The sequence below is a fragment of the Carassius auratus genome, chromosome 9, assembly GCF_003368295.1.
Source record: "Carassius auratus strain Wakin chromosome 9, ASM336829v1, whole genome shotgun sequence".
Lineage (NCBI taxonomy): Eukaryota > Metazoa > Chordata > Actinopteri > Cypriniformes > Cyprinidae > Carassius > Carassius auratus.
In genome coordinates, this window is record NC_039251.1 from 19,848,848 (window position 1) to 19,864,324 (window position 15,477).

General features: G+C 36.4%; 1 protein-coding gene across 1 annotated transcript; it reads right to left on the reverse strand.

Annotated features, from left to right (window-relative positions):
• Positions 1-496: 496 nt before the first annotated feature.
• LOC113108653 (MORC family CW-type zinc finger protein 3-like) lies at positions 497-15,195 on the reverse strand. Its single transcript, XM_026271904.1, has 19 exons — positions 15,107-15,195; positions 12,723-12,795; positions 12,259-12,391; positions 10,578-10,801; positions 10,270-10,426; positions 9,991-10,138; positions 9,710-9,841; positions 9,375-9,494; positions 9,127-9,224; positions 6,696-6,794; positions 6,482-6,610; positions 4,058-4,132; positions 3,836-3,893; positions 3,652-3,759; positions 3,487-3,565; positions 3,347-3,410; positions 2,068-3,238; positions 1,200-1,441; positions 497-1,106 (listed from the first exon to the last, which is right to left on the reverse strand). Exons 1-19 carry the CDS (start codon positions 15,146-15,148, stop codon positions 968-970), a joined length of 3,291 nt encoding a protein of 1,096 aa, XP_026127689.1. The 5' UTR covers positions 15,149-15,195; the 3' UTR covers positions 497-967.
• Between the last annotated feature and the right edge of the window lie 282 nt (positions 15,196-15,477).

Here is a 15,477-nt window from a genome sequence, read left to right on the forward strand (position 1 = left end):
TTTTAGTGTTTTTCCGAGCAATTTCATCTTTTCGGTTTAAAAAGCAAAGTGGAGATTTGGGCCTGGGAGTGTTGTGGATAGGCTTGCAGGTACACATCTACTTCAGCTGGCCCTGAGCTAATCTGTGCATTAATTCATGAGAGTGACATCACATCACACTATTTTTTGTCCATTTTATACAGAAATAAATGGTCCATAATTATGAAATGTTATAGTCATAACAAATCCCCCCAAAATACCAAATATAAAAAACATTATTGAAATGAAAATTGATAAATTCATAAAATTATTTATTATTATTAAGATCATGGTCTCCAGTCAGTTTCAACACAAGTGTGACACCCAAAGTAACAATACCAGAGGGTTAAAGGTTCGGGGGCCGTATGGCCAGATATTACCAGAAAACGTAGCAACTAATCTGATAAAATAAACTATGCAACTAAAAGTTACTTTAAAATACATACATAACCACATTCAGAAATACAAACATAAACAATTTTAATCAAACAAGTATAAAATTTATTTTATATTGAACTTTTTTTTTTTCAAAAGCAGCATTATGTACAATATTATACACAGAACTGCCTGTACACAATTTGAGTAGCATTTACTACAGCTTTTCTCCAATTACAATTGAGTATAAGTATTCTTTTATTAGAAATACAAACAACTGCATATCAGAAAAAATGTAGAAACCTTAAACGTTTAGAAGCTATCAAGCAAAAAAAAATTTTTACATAAAGGTCAAACGTTATCCTTGAAACAACATATTCCTATTCCAGTGATTAAGAGAATAAGAATGTGTAAAACAATGTAAAACTTGCCCAAAGAACTGCAAGTGTTAATCAGGAATATTAAGTAAATAAATAAAACTTCAGAGTGGAATAAAATTTGAACATTGAGTCACCATGCACAAACTAATAACCTAGGCTGAACACTTTGGCATCTGGCTTTAACTAAAGGTGGTCTAAGGGGGGGAAATCTCCTGTATGACCTGGTTTAAAATCTCATCTATGACCTCACAATCATAGTTCACTTGGTCGAGGTCCAAGGCAGGAACAAAAGTGACCAATAACCGGGCGATGCTGCACCGCAGCTCCCTCAGCCTGATGACAGAAGAGTGAGCAGAGTTATATATGTGCATCAAAACGTGACTCCTAATGAGCATGTACAAGTCAACAAGTCGAGAAGGCTCTTACTTGGTCGGCATCACTGCGTTCTCTCCCTCGACGGGTCTTTTACTGCTCTCTCCTTGCTTCTGGATCCCATTCACAAGGTTTGCAGCTGATCTTGTGCTGCATGTTTGTTCTGAACTAGTGTCACTGTCCTTTAGAGTCTCTTGCTCTCTTGCATTGCTCCACTCCTCTTTTTGTTTCCTCAGCTCTTCTACTTCTTTCTGCAACTGTACCCAGTGAGCTTTCTCCTGCTCCAAGCTCTCCAACTTTGGAGTATACAATTAGTGGTTAGTAAAATGAAATAAAGGGAATAAATAACAGTTTAAGCATGACTCATCAAATAATGGCCATCCCTGCAGAAATTACCCAGAAATTCCCAGCATGCCTCTTTAAGGGATAGTTTACCTAAAAGTGAAGATTTTGTCATTAATTACTCACCCTCGTGTCATTCCAAACCTGTAAGAACTTTATCTTCGGAACACATTTTTGATGCAATCTGAGAGCTTTCTGACCCAGCATAGACAGCAAGGGTACTACAACATTCAAGGCCCAGAAGCATGCAAAGGTAATATTTTGCTCGATGAACTTTTTGAAGTGTCAACGTTATTTGAAACCGATTTTCAATAGACAATTAGAAATCTTTAAAACCAAATTTTATTAAAATGCCTTCATGTGTTTCAAGGATAAATGGAAGTCATATAGATTTGGAACATCATGATGGTGAGTAAATGATGGCAGAATATATATATAATTTTTGGCTAACTAACCTTTAACAGCATCAAAATTGTACTAAGCTGGAAGAAAAATTCATGCTGGTCTTTTCAGCAGAGAGTACTGTCCTTTTTTTAATTAGTTACAAGAATTTAGAGAATCAAAACACCCAGTTTCTCACCTTAATTCTCAGCTCACTGCATTCAGTGTTGCGATTGTCCAGCTCTCTTAGAAGAAAGTCCACCTGAAGAGCCATTTCATCATCTACATTTTCACAAACGCTCGTTGTTGACGATTGTTCCTTCCTCTTAGCCTCATCCTGTGCCTCTTTTTCAGCTTTGATTTGTAACAGCTCCTCCTGTTTCACTTTTAGCTCATCCCTCTCTTGCGTAAGCTTGTTGATGGACTGGGTGGCCTGCAAGTAGAGAGTCTTATAGTGCTGTTCCTCTGATGGATCTGTCTGGATGCTCTGATGGCTGCACTTCTTCCTCACGGTGAGATTTAAAAGCTTGATTTCTTTCTCCTGAGCTTGCTCTCTGAATTCATCTCTCTCCCGAGCTGTGGCCTCTAGAAGATCTAGCAGGTTATCCTGTTGCTTCTGTGCTTCAAGTGTTGGCATAAGGTTTATATCTATGTCAGAAAAAAGTGAGGTCTTGGAAGTTGATGCCACACCTTCCTGGTTTTCTGACTTTGCATGTTGTTCGAAACTGATCTTATTCTCCTTAGGTGTCTTCTCTGTTTCTTCAAGATTTGGTCTGGAAACTTCTACGCTACTACATTGATCTATTTCCATGGGACCTTTGATTTCTGTATTGGTACTTGTCCTGCTTTCCACCTTAATAGCGCTCTGTTCCATCATTCTCGCATCATTCTCAGTCTCTTCTTTCTTGATCCCACCTTCTTCCTCTCTTACCTGCTCATCTTTCTCCGCCTTGATAATGAAATGCTCTGTTTGGGTTGTTATGCTTGTTTGGCCACTGGAGGTCGATGCCTCCATTGTTTCCTTTCCGGTGTTTTCAGTTCCAACGGAAGCTTGATCACTACACTCCACGTATAATCCTGGTGCATCTTTGCTGGTCTTGTTTTCCATCTTCACCTTAGAAAGGTCAAAGGGTTTCCGTCTTGGTGTGCTGTTGGTCTCATCAATAACCACATCATCATCGTCACTGCTCTCTAAATTGTTTTCGTTGACTGCATTGTCATCATTGTCTGCGATCGCCAAAGGTGAGGTTATGACATCTGATGTAGCCGCGGATGTGGATGGACTACCTGGTGTGTCGCTAAAGTGGTCATGTAATGTTCTTGCTCTTTTCACAAGATGGCTCTGGGATAAATCAAGATCTCGCTTTGTTCTGTAGAAGACAGGTTTGAAATCATGTTGTGTGCAAAAACAGAATTAAGAAAGAATAAATGGAAATACGTGTGTAAAAAGAGAGAGAGGAAGAATGAGAATGATGTACCTTTGAGGAGTGGAGAGGGACCTGACATTTGAAATCACTGGCATGCTGTCCGAGGGGCTAGAAGCTGTTCAAACACAAAACATTAATCAAATAATTTAGATTCCGGATTCAATAAAAATGCACACACAATTTGGCCTCACCAGACTGTGAAGGGGTCATTGGATTGAAAGGGCTCATTGCTTTCAAAGGGGCCGCAGGTGATCTGGGTGAGGAAGGGCTCTAGGAAAACAAAAGGGAAGATCAAAACTTTAATATGTTCTAGGAACTTCTAACTGCTTAACTAACTAAAAAAAGCAAAAACTGACTTTTTGGTACCGCTGACACACAAGGTCAACTTTCCTTTTAAGATTCTCCTTCTTTTGTAGCTGCTCTGCAGTTTTCTGCTGTTCCTGCCTCAACCTGGTTTCTTCCATCTTATCACAAACGAGAGAAAAGACATCTGAGTAACAAGCAACACCACCACTGGATGGAGAAATCCAGAAAGATTACCTCAGAGGATGATACCTGAGTTCTTTGCTGCTCCTGCTGTTTTTTGAGGTTTCTCTCACTGTGGCAACATAACAAAGAAAGTCAGTGTCCGACTATATCACCTGGTAAATCAGATTTAGTTTCTTAATCTTATCACTGACTTATCTAAATTTTGGGGGGAAATTCAATTCATTCATATCCAGATAAAATAAATAAACAGTTGTAACACATTTTATCACTCACTACTGTTTGTATGTTTTCAGGCAGCCTGAAATCTCATCTTCAGAATCTTCAGCTTCTTCTGGTTCCTCACATCGCCTGGATGTAGAAAGAATAATTGTTTGTGCTAAGACATGTTCAGAGATTTGCATGAACACGCACACTTACATTTGCTGATAAATATCTACATTGCATGTTTAGACGAAAGATTTTGTACATCGGTCAAATACACTGAAATAACTTTTTGTGTTTTCACACATCCTGTCTGTTCAACGATGCAACCCCCTGAGGAGAAAAAAGGTAAGATGGTCACAGGTTGCTTTACTGAATTAGAAGAAAGTCTGGTTCACACCAACATGTTAAGACATAACCGACTGTGTTTACTAGAATACTTGCTAAAACTGGTATTTTAACATAACTTTGTGTGTATGTGAAAGGAATACATTTTTAGAGGCTAAGCGTATCCCATTGTAAGAATTACAGAAACCTCAGACACTTTGATCTTCTGAGATATACTAAGGACACACAGTGCATTAACATACAGACATCTGTTCCCACATCTCACTGAGAGAAAATGCAGGAAATGCCTCTCTCACATATGCAACAGTTCCTACTCATTCCATTCCTTCCCTTCCCTTCACATAGCTCACTCAGAATGGTCAATAGTAGAATATAATGGTATATATTAATGCAAGTGATATTTACAGTCATGTTTGGTGTCATTTGAATTGTCTCAGTGCAACTGGTACAATGGTGTCTGTCTTACAAAAGTTGATTAAAAGATAATTTCCTAAGAATTAAGAGATATTTTGCCTACTGTAATGGGAGGGAGCGCCCCTTCCCAGGGTCCTCCATGTAAATTACCTTCTGTTCCCATTGAGGTGTAAACTACCCTTGTCTGGGACCTGACTTAATGCAAATTCCAATTGTTAGTTTCTGTCTTCATCTCGGGGGATGTTTGTGTTGGTCTGAGGTATTTAAACGATTGCAGCAAAAGGATCAGGGCCTCCTGTAGCTGGAATGAGCCCATAGCATGAAGTGTGTCCACACACTTCATACTATGTATTTTTCTAAGAGTCAGGAATGCATCTTTTACTGTTAGATTCACCTTTGAGAATTTGATGTCTTGTATTGATTTGATATCTATGAATTGGCTATGTAATTGGCATAATCCTTACCTGACTGATAATAAATTGTTACATTTGAATTACTCTGACTTACTCTGAAATTATTTTTCTCAAGTAGATTAAGTGAAGGCTATGTTTCCGCAAATCTGCGTCCAGGGTTAAGTGCATACTAAAACTCAGACTAGATGGAGCACAGGGCACATCAGGTGAGGTTTTAGATTTCTGGTTAAACCGCTTGACTTTAGTTAAGTTGTACTCAGTTGCATTAACTATGGGGGGCTAGTAAAAGTACTGGTCATAACCGCTGGTTATTGTCTCATCTTTAATTAAGTTGTACGTAGTTATATAACTGTCGGGGGCTAGACAGGTAGTGCTAGCAGAACCGCTGATTATTGTTGGAGCTTTAATTAAGTTGTACGAAGTTATATGACTGTCGGAGGGGCTAGACAGATAGTGCTAGCAGAACCGCTGATTATTGTTTTGAGCTTTAACTAAGTTGTACATGGGTAGCTGAGGGGGACTAAACGGATTAGTCATAACCTCTGACTACTGTTGAGACTGGCGAGTTTGTGATCATGGGACACACGTAGAAGAACGGCCGTCGTGGGGCACCCTGAGCGACATAGATTCCTAATGAACGAGTTAAATAAAGTAAAGAGTTAAATGAGAATAATCAAATGTCAGAAGAACAACAATTATAATTAGACACCAACAAAGAACCAATTTGCCTTTCAACTTAAATTCGAGATCATACTAAAATGGAGTCAGATTAGATAAGAAAATGGAGTCAGATTAAATAATAAAATGGAGTCAGATTTGAGTTTAACCTAAATTGAATAACTCTACGCGCTGAAAGACCGAACACGCAGGAAACCTTCATCCAGCACCGGGTACCTTCCTTGCGCCGAGTGCCTGGACCTTACACCATCGTGCATCATGTTCTGGAAATAAACTGTGAGACTTTTTGCTCAGATCCCGTGAGATGTCACAGCCATTCCAGTGCAAGTTAAATATTATTAATAATAAGATATTAAATCCATATTGGTGATGAAAAATAAAACTGATAGTTAAGATTGCTAGTGCATGGTACATTTTTGTCATATCCATTTTTTGGCATGTAGTCACAGTCACCAGACTCAGAGTCATGTGATTTCTCAGAACATCCCCTTCAGTGATCTCTCCTTAAACAGCTTACAGCTACTTTAAATGTCGGTTAAAAGTCACTACTCTATAATTTTCCTAGGACATATTTTCCTTTTTCTTCCTGCTGGAGGTTAATCATTTTAACAAGCTAAACAATGAAAAGTCAGATCAAACAAACCTGAACTGGGGGTCTGGATTAAATCGACAGAACCATTTTTTAGGGAGTTTATTCATGTCAATTCCATCTGGAAGTTTCCTCCATTTCAGACAATCATCACACTGAACCCAGTTCTGGTCAGGACGCTTCCTTTATGTTAAACAAGGAACAAGAGTTATGTATGGAACAAGAAATAAATCAAATGTTTTGAAATTGCATGTGAGTGTATACTAACGGGATATCTTCCATAAATACTGTACTGCTTAATCCCTTTTTATGGCGGATTGCTTTCCAATAATCTTCCAGTTTCACACCCAAAATGTTCATGGTTTTCCTGTGTGGACAAATAATAAGCAACTTAGACAGCCATATTATATATTTCTTGTTTTAGAAAACCAAATTTTTTCCTGAAAACTTTAAAAATTAGACATTAACTCGAATAGAGAAGAACTTGTGCATTTAGTTCAACAGTCCAGTATGAGAACAGAACTTAACAAGTGTTCGGGCAATTCTTGTAATTACCTGAATTGACTGTAACCCTGCCTGCCTCATCAAAAATCAAACGCTGAATTGCAAATGTGCTCACAAAATAAGATATTCATAATTAGTCAAGACAATTTTAATTCAAATGAATATTCAGAATCTATAATAAATTTGACCATAAACAGTATGTATATGGTCCAGGAAGTTCTATATGTACTTACACACGTGTCAAACTTCTGGAGGGCCACTTTACTAAACAGTTTTGCTCCAACCAACTGCAACACACCTGTTTGGAAGTTTCTAGGGCCGTGTTCAAAATCACCCCTTACACCCTCAATCACTATTCCCTACATTAGTCAACTAACTGATATAGTCCAATTGACAGAGTGAATAAAAAACAAGGGAGGGAATTCAAGACACTGATGCTGTGTCCGAAACCGCTCCCTATCCACTATATAGCGCACTATATCGGGTGCCAGCCATTTTGTAGTGCTGTCCGAATTCTGAGTGAACGACTTCATTCCCTAGATTCGTCCATGTGACGAGTGGGGCAGGGCCGAGAGCCGTGGGAACAGAGAGAGGCCGGTGGAGTGACTGGAAATGAGCGACACTCACCGGTCTTGAGTCCCAAGGAAGTATAAAGAGGAGGAGTTACGACAGTGAAGGACGAGAGAGGACCAGGCCTGGATTCTATTTTGTGTTTTGGTTTTGTTTGTGCGTAGCAGTCGTCCGCGAGGAGCTGTCACACTGTTTTGTGTTTATTTTGTTATTAAAGCTTTCATTTAAATGTCCGCCGGTTCCCACCTCCTTCTTCCCGTGACTATGAAGTTTATAGCGTTACAGTCCACTACTTTTTACCCACAATTCATTCAGATTTCGAGTGTACAACCGATGTACACTTGCTGAAGCACTATTTCCCACAATCCAATGTGGAGAAACGGCGAGCTGGAAGCGAGAGCGGGAGCGAGCAAGTTTGAATGAGAGATGCCGTTTACATCTTTATTATTTCTGCTTTAACGTTTTTTCATACATTATTTATATTAGAATATTATGTGGGCAATAACTCAGTTTAATATTTTACTAATTTAAGGCGGCATCGTTGTTAACCTGCAAAAATGATGATAATTTGGTGGATAATTAAAAAATGTTTGTTAATCACAGTAGGTAGCGTATTAATTCTGATGTAAAATAAACATGTAACAACAATACATAAAATTAGGAACGAATTAATGTTTTTATTTTTGTTCTCATTATTTTAATAGCATTTAATGATTATGATGTAAAAGCATTACAAAAAGAAATAATTATATAACATCGATGAAACTACAAAGCTGACACAAGGTATGCATAATTGCAATATAAAAGTCATTCTGAGTATTATTGCTATTAATATTATTTTCTAAAATTAGGTACATGTAGTATAAAAGTACATATGGCAATGTTTTTGCAACAGTTTCAAGTCTCACGCGCAGTGTGTACGTCACTGTCCAAAACCGTTCACTTATTTTTTCCACTCCTTATGATATAGTGAACTCAAGTGCCATACACTATACAGGGATTTGTGAATGAGTGAATGAGAGAGCGATTTCGGACACAGCTTGAGTGTGTCTGTCTGAGACAAGAGAATTCGGACATTGAGCGGACTGCAGATGCAGTTACTTTTGCATAGTTTGTGCTTGGTAATCTTGATCTTAATAGTTTTAAAAATGAATCTATGAAAAAAACATTTTTTTAATCAGGTTTTCGTTCCTATCATAGTACTGAGATTGCCCTGTCAAAATTTCGAATGACTTATTTGTAGGTTCTGACTCAGGACTATATCTATATTAATTTATTTACATAATTGCATTATGGCTATTCTCTAGCCATTGAGTGTACATTGGTTGTAAAATCCTTATTACTGCAATATGGGATTGAATAAGGGCACTCAATGCCCTTACACTACTACAAATGACCATTTCCTTAAATAGTGCCCTATTTAAGGGCATTGGGAGCGATTCTGGGCATTACTAAAGACTTGATTTAGCTTGATCATGTGTGTTTAGGGTTGGAGCTAAACTCTGCAGTACAGTGGCTCTCCAGAAGCTGAGTATGACACCCCTGTACTAACAGAAAACAATATTAACTTACACTTAAATTGTTCTAAACTAACATTACAATAACCTTTATAGTATTATTCTCACCTGTACTCTTCTGTGTAGTCAAAATCCTGCTTGTTGTGTGTTGGCTTAAGGAAGTTGCACTCAATCACTGCAATGACTCCCACTCCTTTTCCATTTGGCTAATTGCAAAATCAAGATTAAAATTGCATTCAGATACTCCAAGTAGTAAAAATAATAAACTATAAAATATTACTTTGTCTCACTAAAGTAAATGGCAAAGTGGGTGTTTAGCTACAAAGCAACAATAAATAAAAAATGTAAATAAATACCTTGGTTTGACATCCAACACGTTCATAGGCTTTGATGAGCCTGTTTTTATGGTACATCATGACTCCATAATGGTCTTTGCTCTTTGTGTTGTAGCCAAATATGATGGGAATGCTTTCTCTCTGACAAGAAAAGACTTAAGGAAAGCTCACTATGTAATATATGTATTCAGTGAGTTGGTTAAATTCATAAAATAAAAACCAGAGTTTGTCAAGTTGTTTTCATGAACAAACAATTCTGTCTTACTTTAAAAAGTTAACACCTATTTCTCCAAGAACTAAATTTCAAACAGGGAACAGGAAATCACATCTTGCTCCTATATGATTGGTTGGGATACATTTAGAAAGTTGGGTTTGTATTTATCCTTTTCAATGTTTGCCAGGCTTTTAGAGATCAGCTGGGTTTTCACTTTCTGTCCACGAATGATAATCTGCATTTTGGGCTTCAAGTATAGGATACTACAGTATGCCTACAAAAAGATAAAATGAAAACAAACACATACAGTATTACTGTTATGTTCTGTGAGCTGTAATGCATAATGAAGTAGACACAATGACAATACAATGTGTAGACTGCAATGTGTTAGACCTTCTCAGCATAGGAGGGTAAAGTACTCACCTGCAGGGAGAAATCGCTATCTGGGCTTGACTGAAATGAGTGAGACGGTTGCTTGTACTTCTCCTTTTCACTCTCATATACTTCAGATGGGATCTGAATGTCATAGCGGTCTGTGTCAAAGTCAAACTCTGATTTATCTGTGGATGTTCTGTAGCAGAAAAAAAAATTTCCTGAAACATTGAATCTATCCATTCCTGGGCCTGGTAGATCAAGAGAATGGCACTAGCTACGCCAAACACCGCTCTGATCTACAAATTCAGCAGATCTTTTGATTCTCACTTGCGGAGGTTCCAGATGATGATTCGTGTTCCTGTGGAATCTGTGTCGTAGAGCGCATTGATGGCATTGAGCTCACAGAGAAGCTCCGCCTCTGTCTGGAACAGAGAGTAGCGCAGGATATCTTGAAGACTTGCCGCATGTTGTGACTCAGGTCGGAGTGAGAGGGAAGGTCAAGGATACAGACATCAAATCGAGAATAGAAATATATGCTTACCTAACTCTTACCTAAAAACAACTTAAATTATTATTGAAACTCACTCAACATTTAGGCCTACTCTTGTCTTTGCTTATTTAGAAGGTAAGGATATATGACTGTCCGATGCGTTTGAATGAGACGATGGGTACAATGACGTTCTCCGCATGTATCTCCTGAAGATACGTCTGGGACAGAAGGCCCACACACATGGACTCTCCATTCTTGGAAAACACAATGGTGTCCTTTCCTAAGCGCATGGACCCAGACTTAAATCCATTGCCGTAAAGGCCCACAGGGACATGGCCGTTTATAGTCTCCTTGTCACTGAAGCCAAAACTGAGAGGGAGAAGAAAACAGTGTGTAATCTAGAACATTCTCGTTCACCATTCCTGGCTGGTGGAATGATTTTCCCAGCCCTATCTGGAATGCTGAATCCCTGACAATTTTTAAGTGACAGCTGAAAACTCTTTCACTTTTAGCGAAACTATTTCAACACTACTTGACTTCATCTTAAATTAAAAAGGACTGAAAAAGTATTTATCTTTATTTATTCCTTCCCTTTCCAGCTTGAACTTATTTGAACAATGCCTAAAACTTGGTTTTATAAGAACTTCCTGTGTCTATTTGCCTCTTTAAGAATAATTGCTTAATGTATCTCCCAATTGTAAATCACTTTGGATTAAAGCGTCTTCAAAATTACAAAATGTAAATGTTGTATAGTAAAACTTTTAAACATTAACTTTTTTTTATACTTTTATTCAGCAAGGAAGCCCTAAATTGATCAAAAGTGACAGTGACAGACTTTACTATGATACAAAGAAAAACAAAATTCAAATAAATGCTTTTTTTATATGAAGATATGAATATGAATCCTTAAATAAATAGTTCGAACAAAAATGCTAAGAAGCAATTGTTTTCAACACTGATAATGGGCAATGTTTCTTGAGCACCATATTAGCATATTACAATGATTTCTGAAGGAATTTTTATATCATTTCACAACTTTACAGGTTTTACTGTATTTTTAAATAAGAACATTCATCAAAGAATCTAAATTACACTGTTTCCACACTTCGTTTAACAATTAACTATGATAATAAGAAAGGGCTCTCAAAGGGTTATTTCACTCAATTTGTTACTCACCCTCATGCCGTTCCAAGCCCGTAAGCCTTCGGAACACAAATTAAGATATTTTTGATAAAATCTGAGAGCTTTCTGATCCTCCATATACAGCAATGCAACTGCGTTACACCAGAACGTAATCAACATAATCAGCGTTGTTTATGTGCAGAATGTGCGTGCTGTATACTGAACATAAACAAGGCTGATTACGTTCAGGGGTACTCTCCAAAATGGTGGACGATGGTAACTCTAACAGTAAAGAAATGTTGAATAAATTATGTTATTATTGTTTTCTTTGCGCACAAAAATATTCTCGCAGTTAGAATAGTTATTTAAATTCTAAAACTTAGAATACTTAATATAAATTATGATTTTACCCCTGAAGTCACATAGACTATTTTACATATGTCCTTGCTACGTTTCTTGGTTTGACATCCAACCAACTTGGTTTGCTCTCAGATTCTATCAAAAATAGCTTAATTTGTGTTCCGAAGATGAATGAAAGTCTTACAGGTTTGGAACAACACGCGGGTGAGTAATTAATGACAGAATTTCCTTTTTTGGGTGAACTAACCCTTTAAATACCAAAACAGCATATGAGAATGATTTATTAAGGATCATGTAACCCAAGTGTATGCTAGTAGTCAGCATTGGTTTGTGTTCTCACCCACCTGAGCATTTTGTACATCTTATCGTAATTCATTCCTGCGCCATTATCCATGAAAATTAGACAGTCTTGACCTCTGATTGATGTCCTATCAATCCAAAACTGTTTGGCACTCACATCTGGGTCGTAAGCATTGTCTAAGGTAGAAAACATATTTGATCAGATTACGCATTTTTATTCGACTTTGAGTGGATGAACACCAATGGAACATAATTAGTCTTATATTTTCTTTCTTGCCTCTGGCTAGTGATACATCAGATGCAATAATATTTCTCGCATAATTCATTACACACAGTACAAAATGTCACCAAGCATTGCCAATATAGGCAGGGATTTGTTAACATGGGGAAACTAGGTTACAATTTCATAGTAATCTAACCCTTGAGGGCACACATCCATTGTTCCAAACTCACACATATTATCACAATGAACAATATCAGAACAGAAGATATCGATAGTTTCGCTCACCTATCAGCTCTGCAATAGCACTGAAGGGCCAAGTGTGGCTGGTGGAGTTGGTGTGAAGGAACTTTGGATTAAGCTGTAAAATGATCAAAGAAACAGGAAACTATAAGTATACACTAAAAATACATTTATATGAAACTATGCACTGATGTATAAAGCAGTGGATCTGGTCATCTGATGGTCATTCTTCACAACCCTCTACACTGCGACTAAATCTTCAAGACTAAATGATGTCTAATATTAGCCAATGGCTAGGATTTTACTTGCCAGTGTGTGAGTTGGAGGCTAAGTATAAGTTTAGTACATATATTTTCACTCGACGAACACTGATTGAGGGCTTCAGAGTTTCACTCTCCATCAAGCGATCTGTGCTGATTTTCAGTCCATCTGAATGGATGTGCAACGCACCTGTATTTGACATACCACATAAACTCTAGTGTGAAGTCGCTATGTCTCACACACACGCAGATAGATAGATAGATAGATAGAGAGAGAGAGAGAGAGAGAGAGAGAGAGAGAGAATTGATGCGCTACATGTAAACGATATTCTTTGTTGTATTTTCCTGTCAAAATAACGGCGTTCCTTTGGAATTCTTCAGCTTTTAAGAAACGCAGGGTTTTCCGGTAGTGAGTTAATGCGCAAACAGCAATCTCATTGGCTGGCACTCACCTATTATCGTCCCTGTTTTGATTACAGCAAATCAGTTCAAGCGAACGCACAAAACCTGATTTTTATTTATTTTTATAAACACTTAATAACAAGAATTTAACCACAACAACTTCAAAATACAACTTCAAAATATGAAAAAATAATACAAGATAAAAAGTTTAAAAAAATGTATAATAATAATTTAAATAAATGAATAAATAAAACAAAGAACAAACTAATAAATAAACCAGAGAGGGAAAATTATACAAATTTAACCTGTTAACTGTCACCTGGCCCTTCGGTTGGACGCCTACATTTACTTCACTATATTACAATTAAATCCTAATCTAATCATCACGAACTATATATCGTTGGAAAATAGATATCTTATTAATTTTTTATTATTTATTATGTAGGAAAAGTATTAAGATTAATTTATGGCAAGAGTGCACCTCGAAACACTACATCATAAAAGGAGCTCTGACCTTTTTCATAAAAAGTTTTCTTTGTTGCCTTTTTCTCTATCACACTTTAGAAATCATCAGAAATTATATATCACATGAAAACTTAAAATCTCTAAATTCATCCTTTGAAATCCATTTTAAAATCAAACATTGCATTACCATGAAAATAGTACATCAAAATCATGTTACAAAATGTTTTAAAATTTAAATCATATTTCAGTCATGAATGATAAAAATTTAGGTTTGGATCATGCACTTTCAAGTCTATATTCAAAAATGTAAATGACAGTTAACAGGTTAAACATTGAAAGCAATTTTTGACTTTTGAATGACTTTTTTTTATTTTTTTATGCCCATCAAAGATCAAACGTAAGAATTATAGTCAACCAGAAAAATTGACAGTATTCGGTTCTTACCCAAAAATTTACACATAAATAAAACATTTGCCAAGTATAATAAAAAGATTAATAATATATTGAATCCAAAAGTGATAGTTATAATAAAGTAAAATAATATCAAAAGTAGTGATACATATTCTAACATTTGTTTAAACTGAGAGATAGGTACATAACTCATTCCAAAACAATTTAACACAAATACTTTCACAAAAAAAGATGTACAATGGTTTCCTCTATATCACAGAAAGTACTTTTTCAATATTTTGCATATACTTATTAAGTACACTATTACAAGGGTAGCATCTATGTAATATTTTAAATGTTACTTATTTTACAAAACCTGATTAATATTCATCACTCCAGCAGCTCATTAATCCTTAGTAATCCTAATGTGTTTAATAGTTCTTATTAGTAGAATTACATTGTGTGGAAAATAAGATTTTATTATTTTATTTTTTTTTACCTTAAACTACATAAACACATTTAATTACCAAAACACACAAAATAATGTAGCAATTCCCTTTGGCAGAGAAACGAAACTGAAAATAATATCCGATTTTTGAGCATTTCTGATAGGACAACGAACACATACGTCACATCAAAACAAATGCACGATCCTGACATTAAAAGATCATATACCGTTTTCAATGCACTGTGAAAAAATATATGTTTTTCATTGTTAAGAGAAAACGCATAGTTTATTTAAGATTAACGTTACATCTAGTTTGTCAGTATGTCAATGACATGCTAACAGTGTAAGAAGTTATTTGGTTTAAACTCTCAATATATCTATTATCATTACGTCTATTAGCACAGTGTTTTCTACCACGCGTTAATTACACATATCGGACAAAGAAATTTATTAAATATTCATACCGCACTTAGCGGGATTCCTCTCTCTGTTTGCACAGCAGCCATCCTTGAAATGCACTAACCCGCGACGAGACAAAACTTCCTTTAAAACGTGACTCCGACTTCCGGGAAAACTGATAGACAGTATTTTCAAAATAAAAGCTCAAACGTTACATACATTGAATTAATATTAATAATTTGACATGATATCCACAATATAATTATAAAATAATAATTTTCTGTTTATCTATGTATTAGTCTTTCAGTTATTTTTGTATTCCTGTGGCTCAAGTGGTAGAGCATTGCATTAGCAGAGCAAGGTTTTGGGTTCGATTCCCCGGGAACACATATTAGGTAAAAATTGTTACCCTGAATGCACTGTAAGTAGCTTTGGT

Excerpts from the sequence above, each read along its gene's own strand:
- LOC113108653 (XM_026271904.1), bottom strand. The coding sequence starts at position 15,148 with ATGGCTGCTGTGCAAACAGAGAGAGGAATCCCGCTAAGTGCG. Across the intron at positions 12,796-15,106 it reads GAGGAATCCCGCTAAGTGCG|CTTAATCCAAAGTTCCTTCA; the intron begins GTATGAATATTT and ends ATCATTTTACAG. Across the intron at positions 12,392-12,722 it reads TGCTATTGCAGAGCTGATAG|ACAATGCTTACGACCCAGAT; the intron begins GTGAGCGAAACT and ends TTTCTACCTTAG.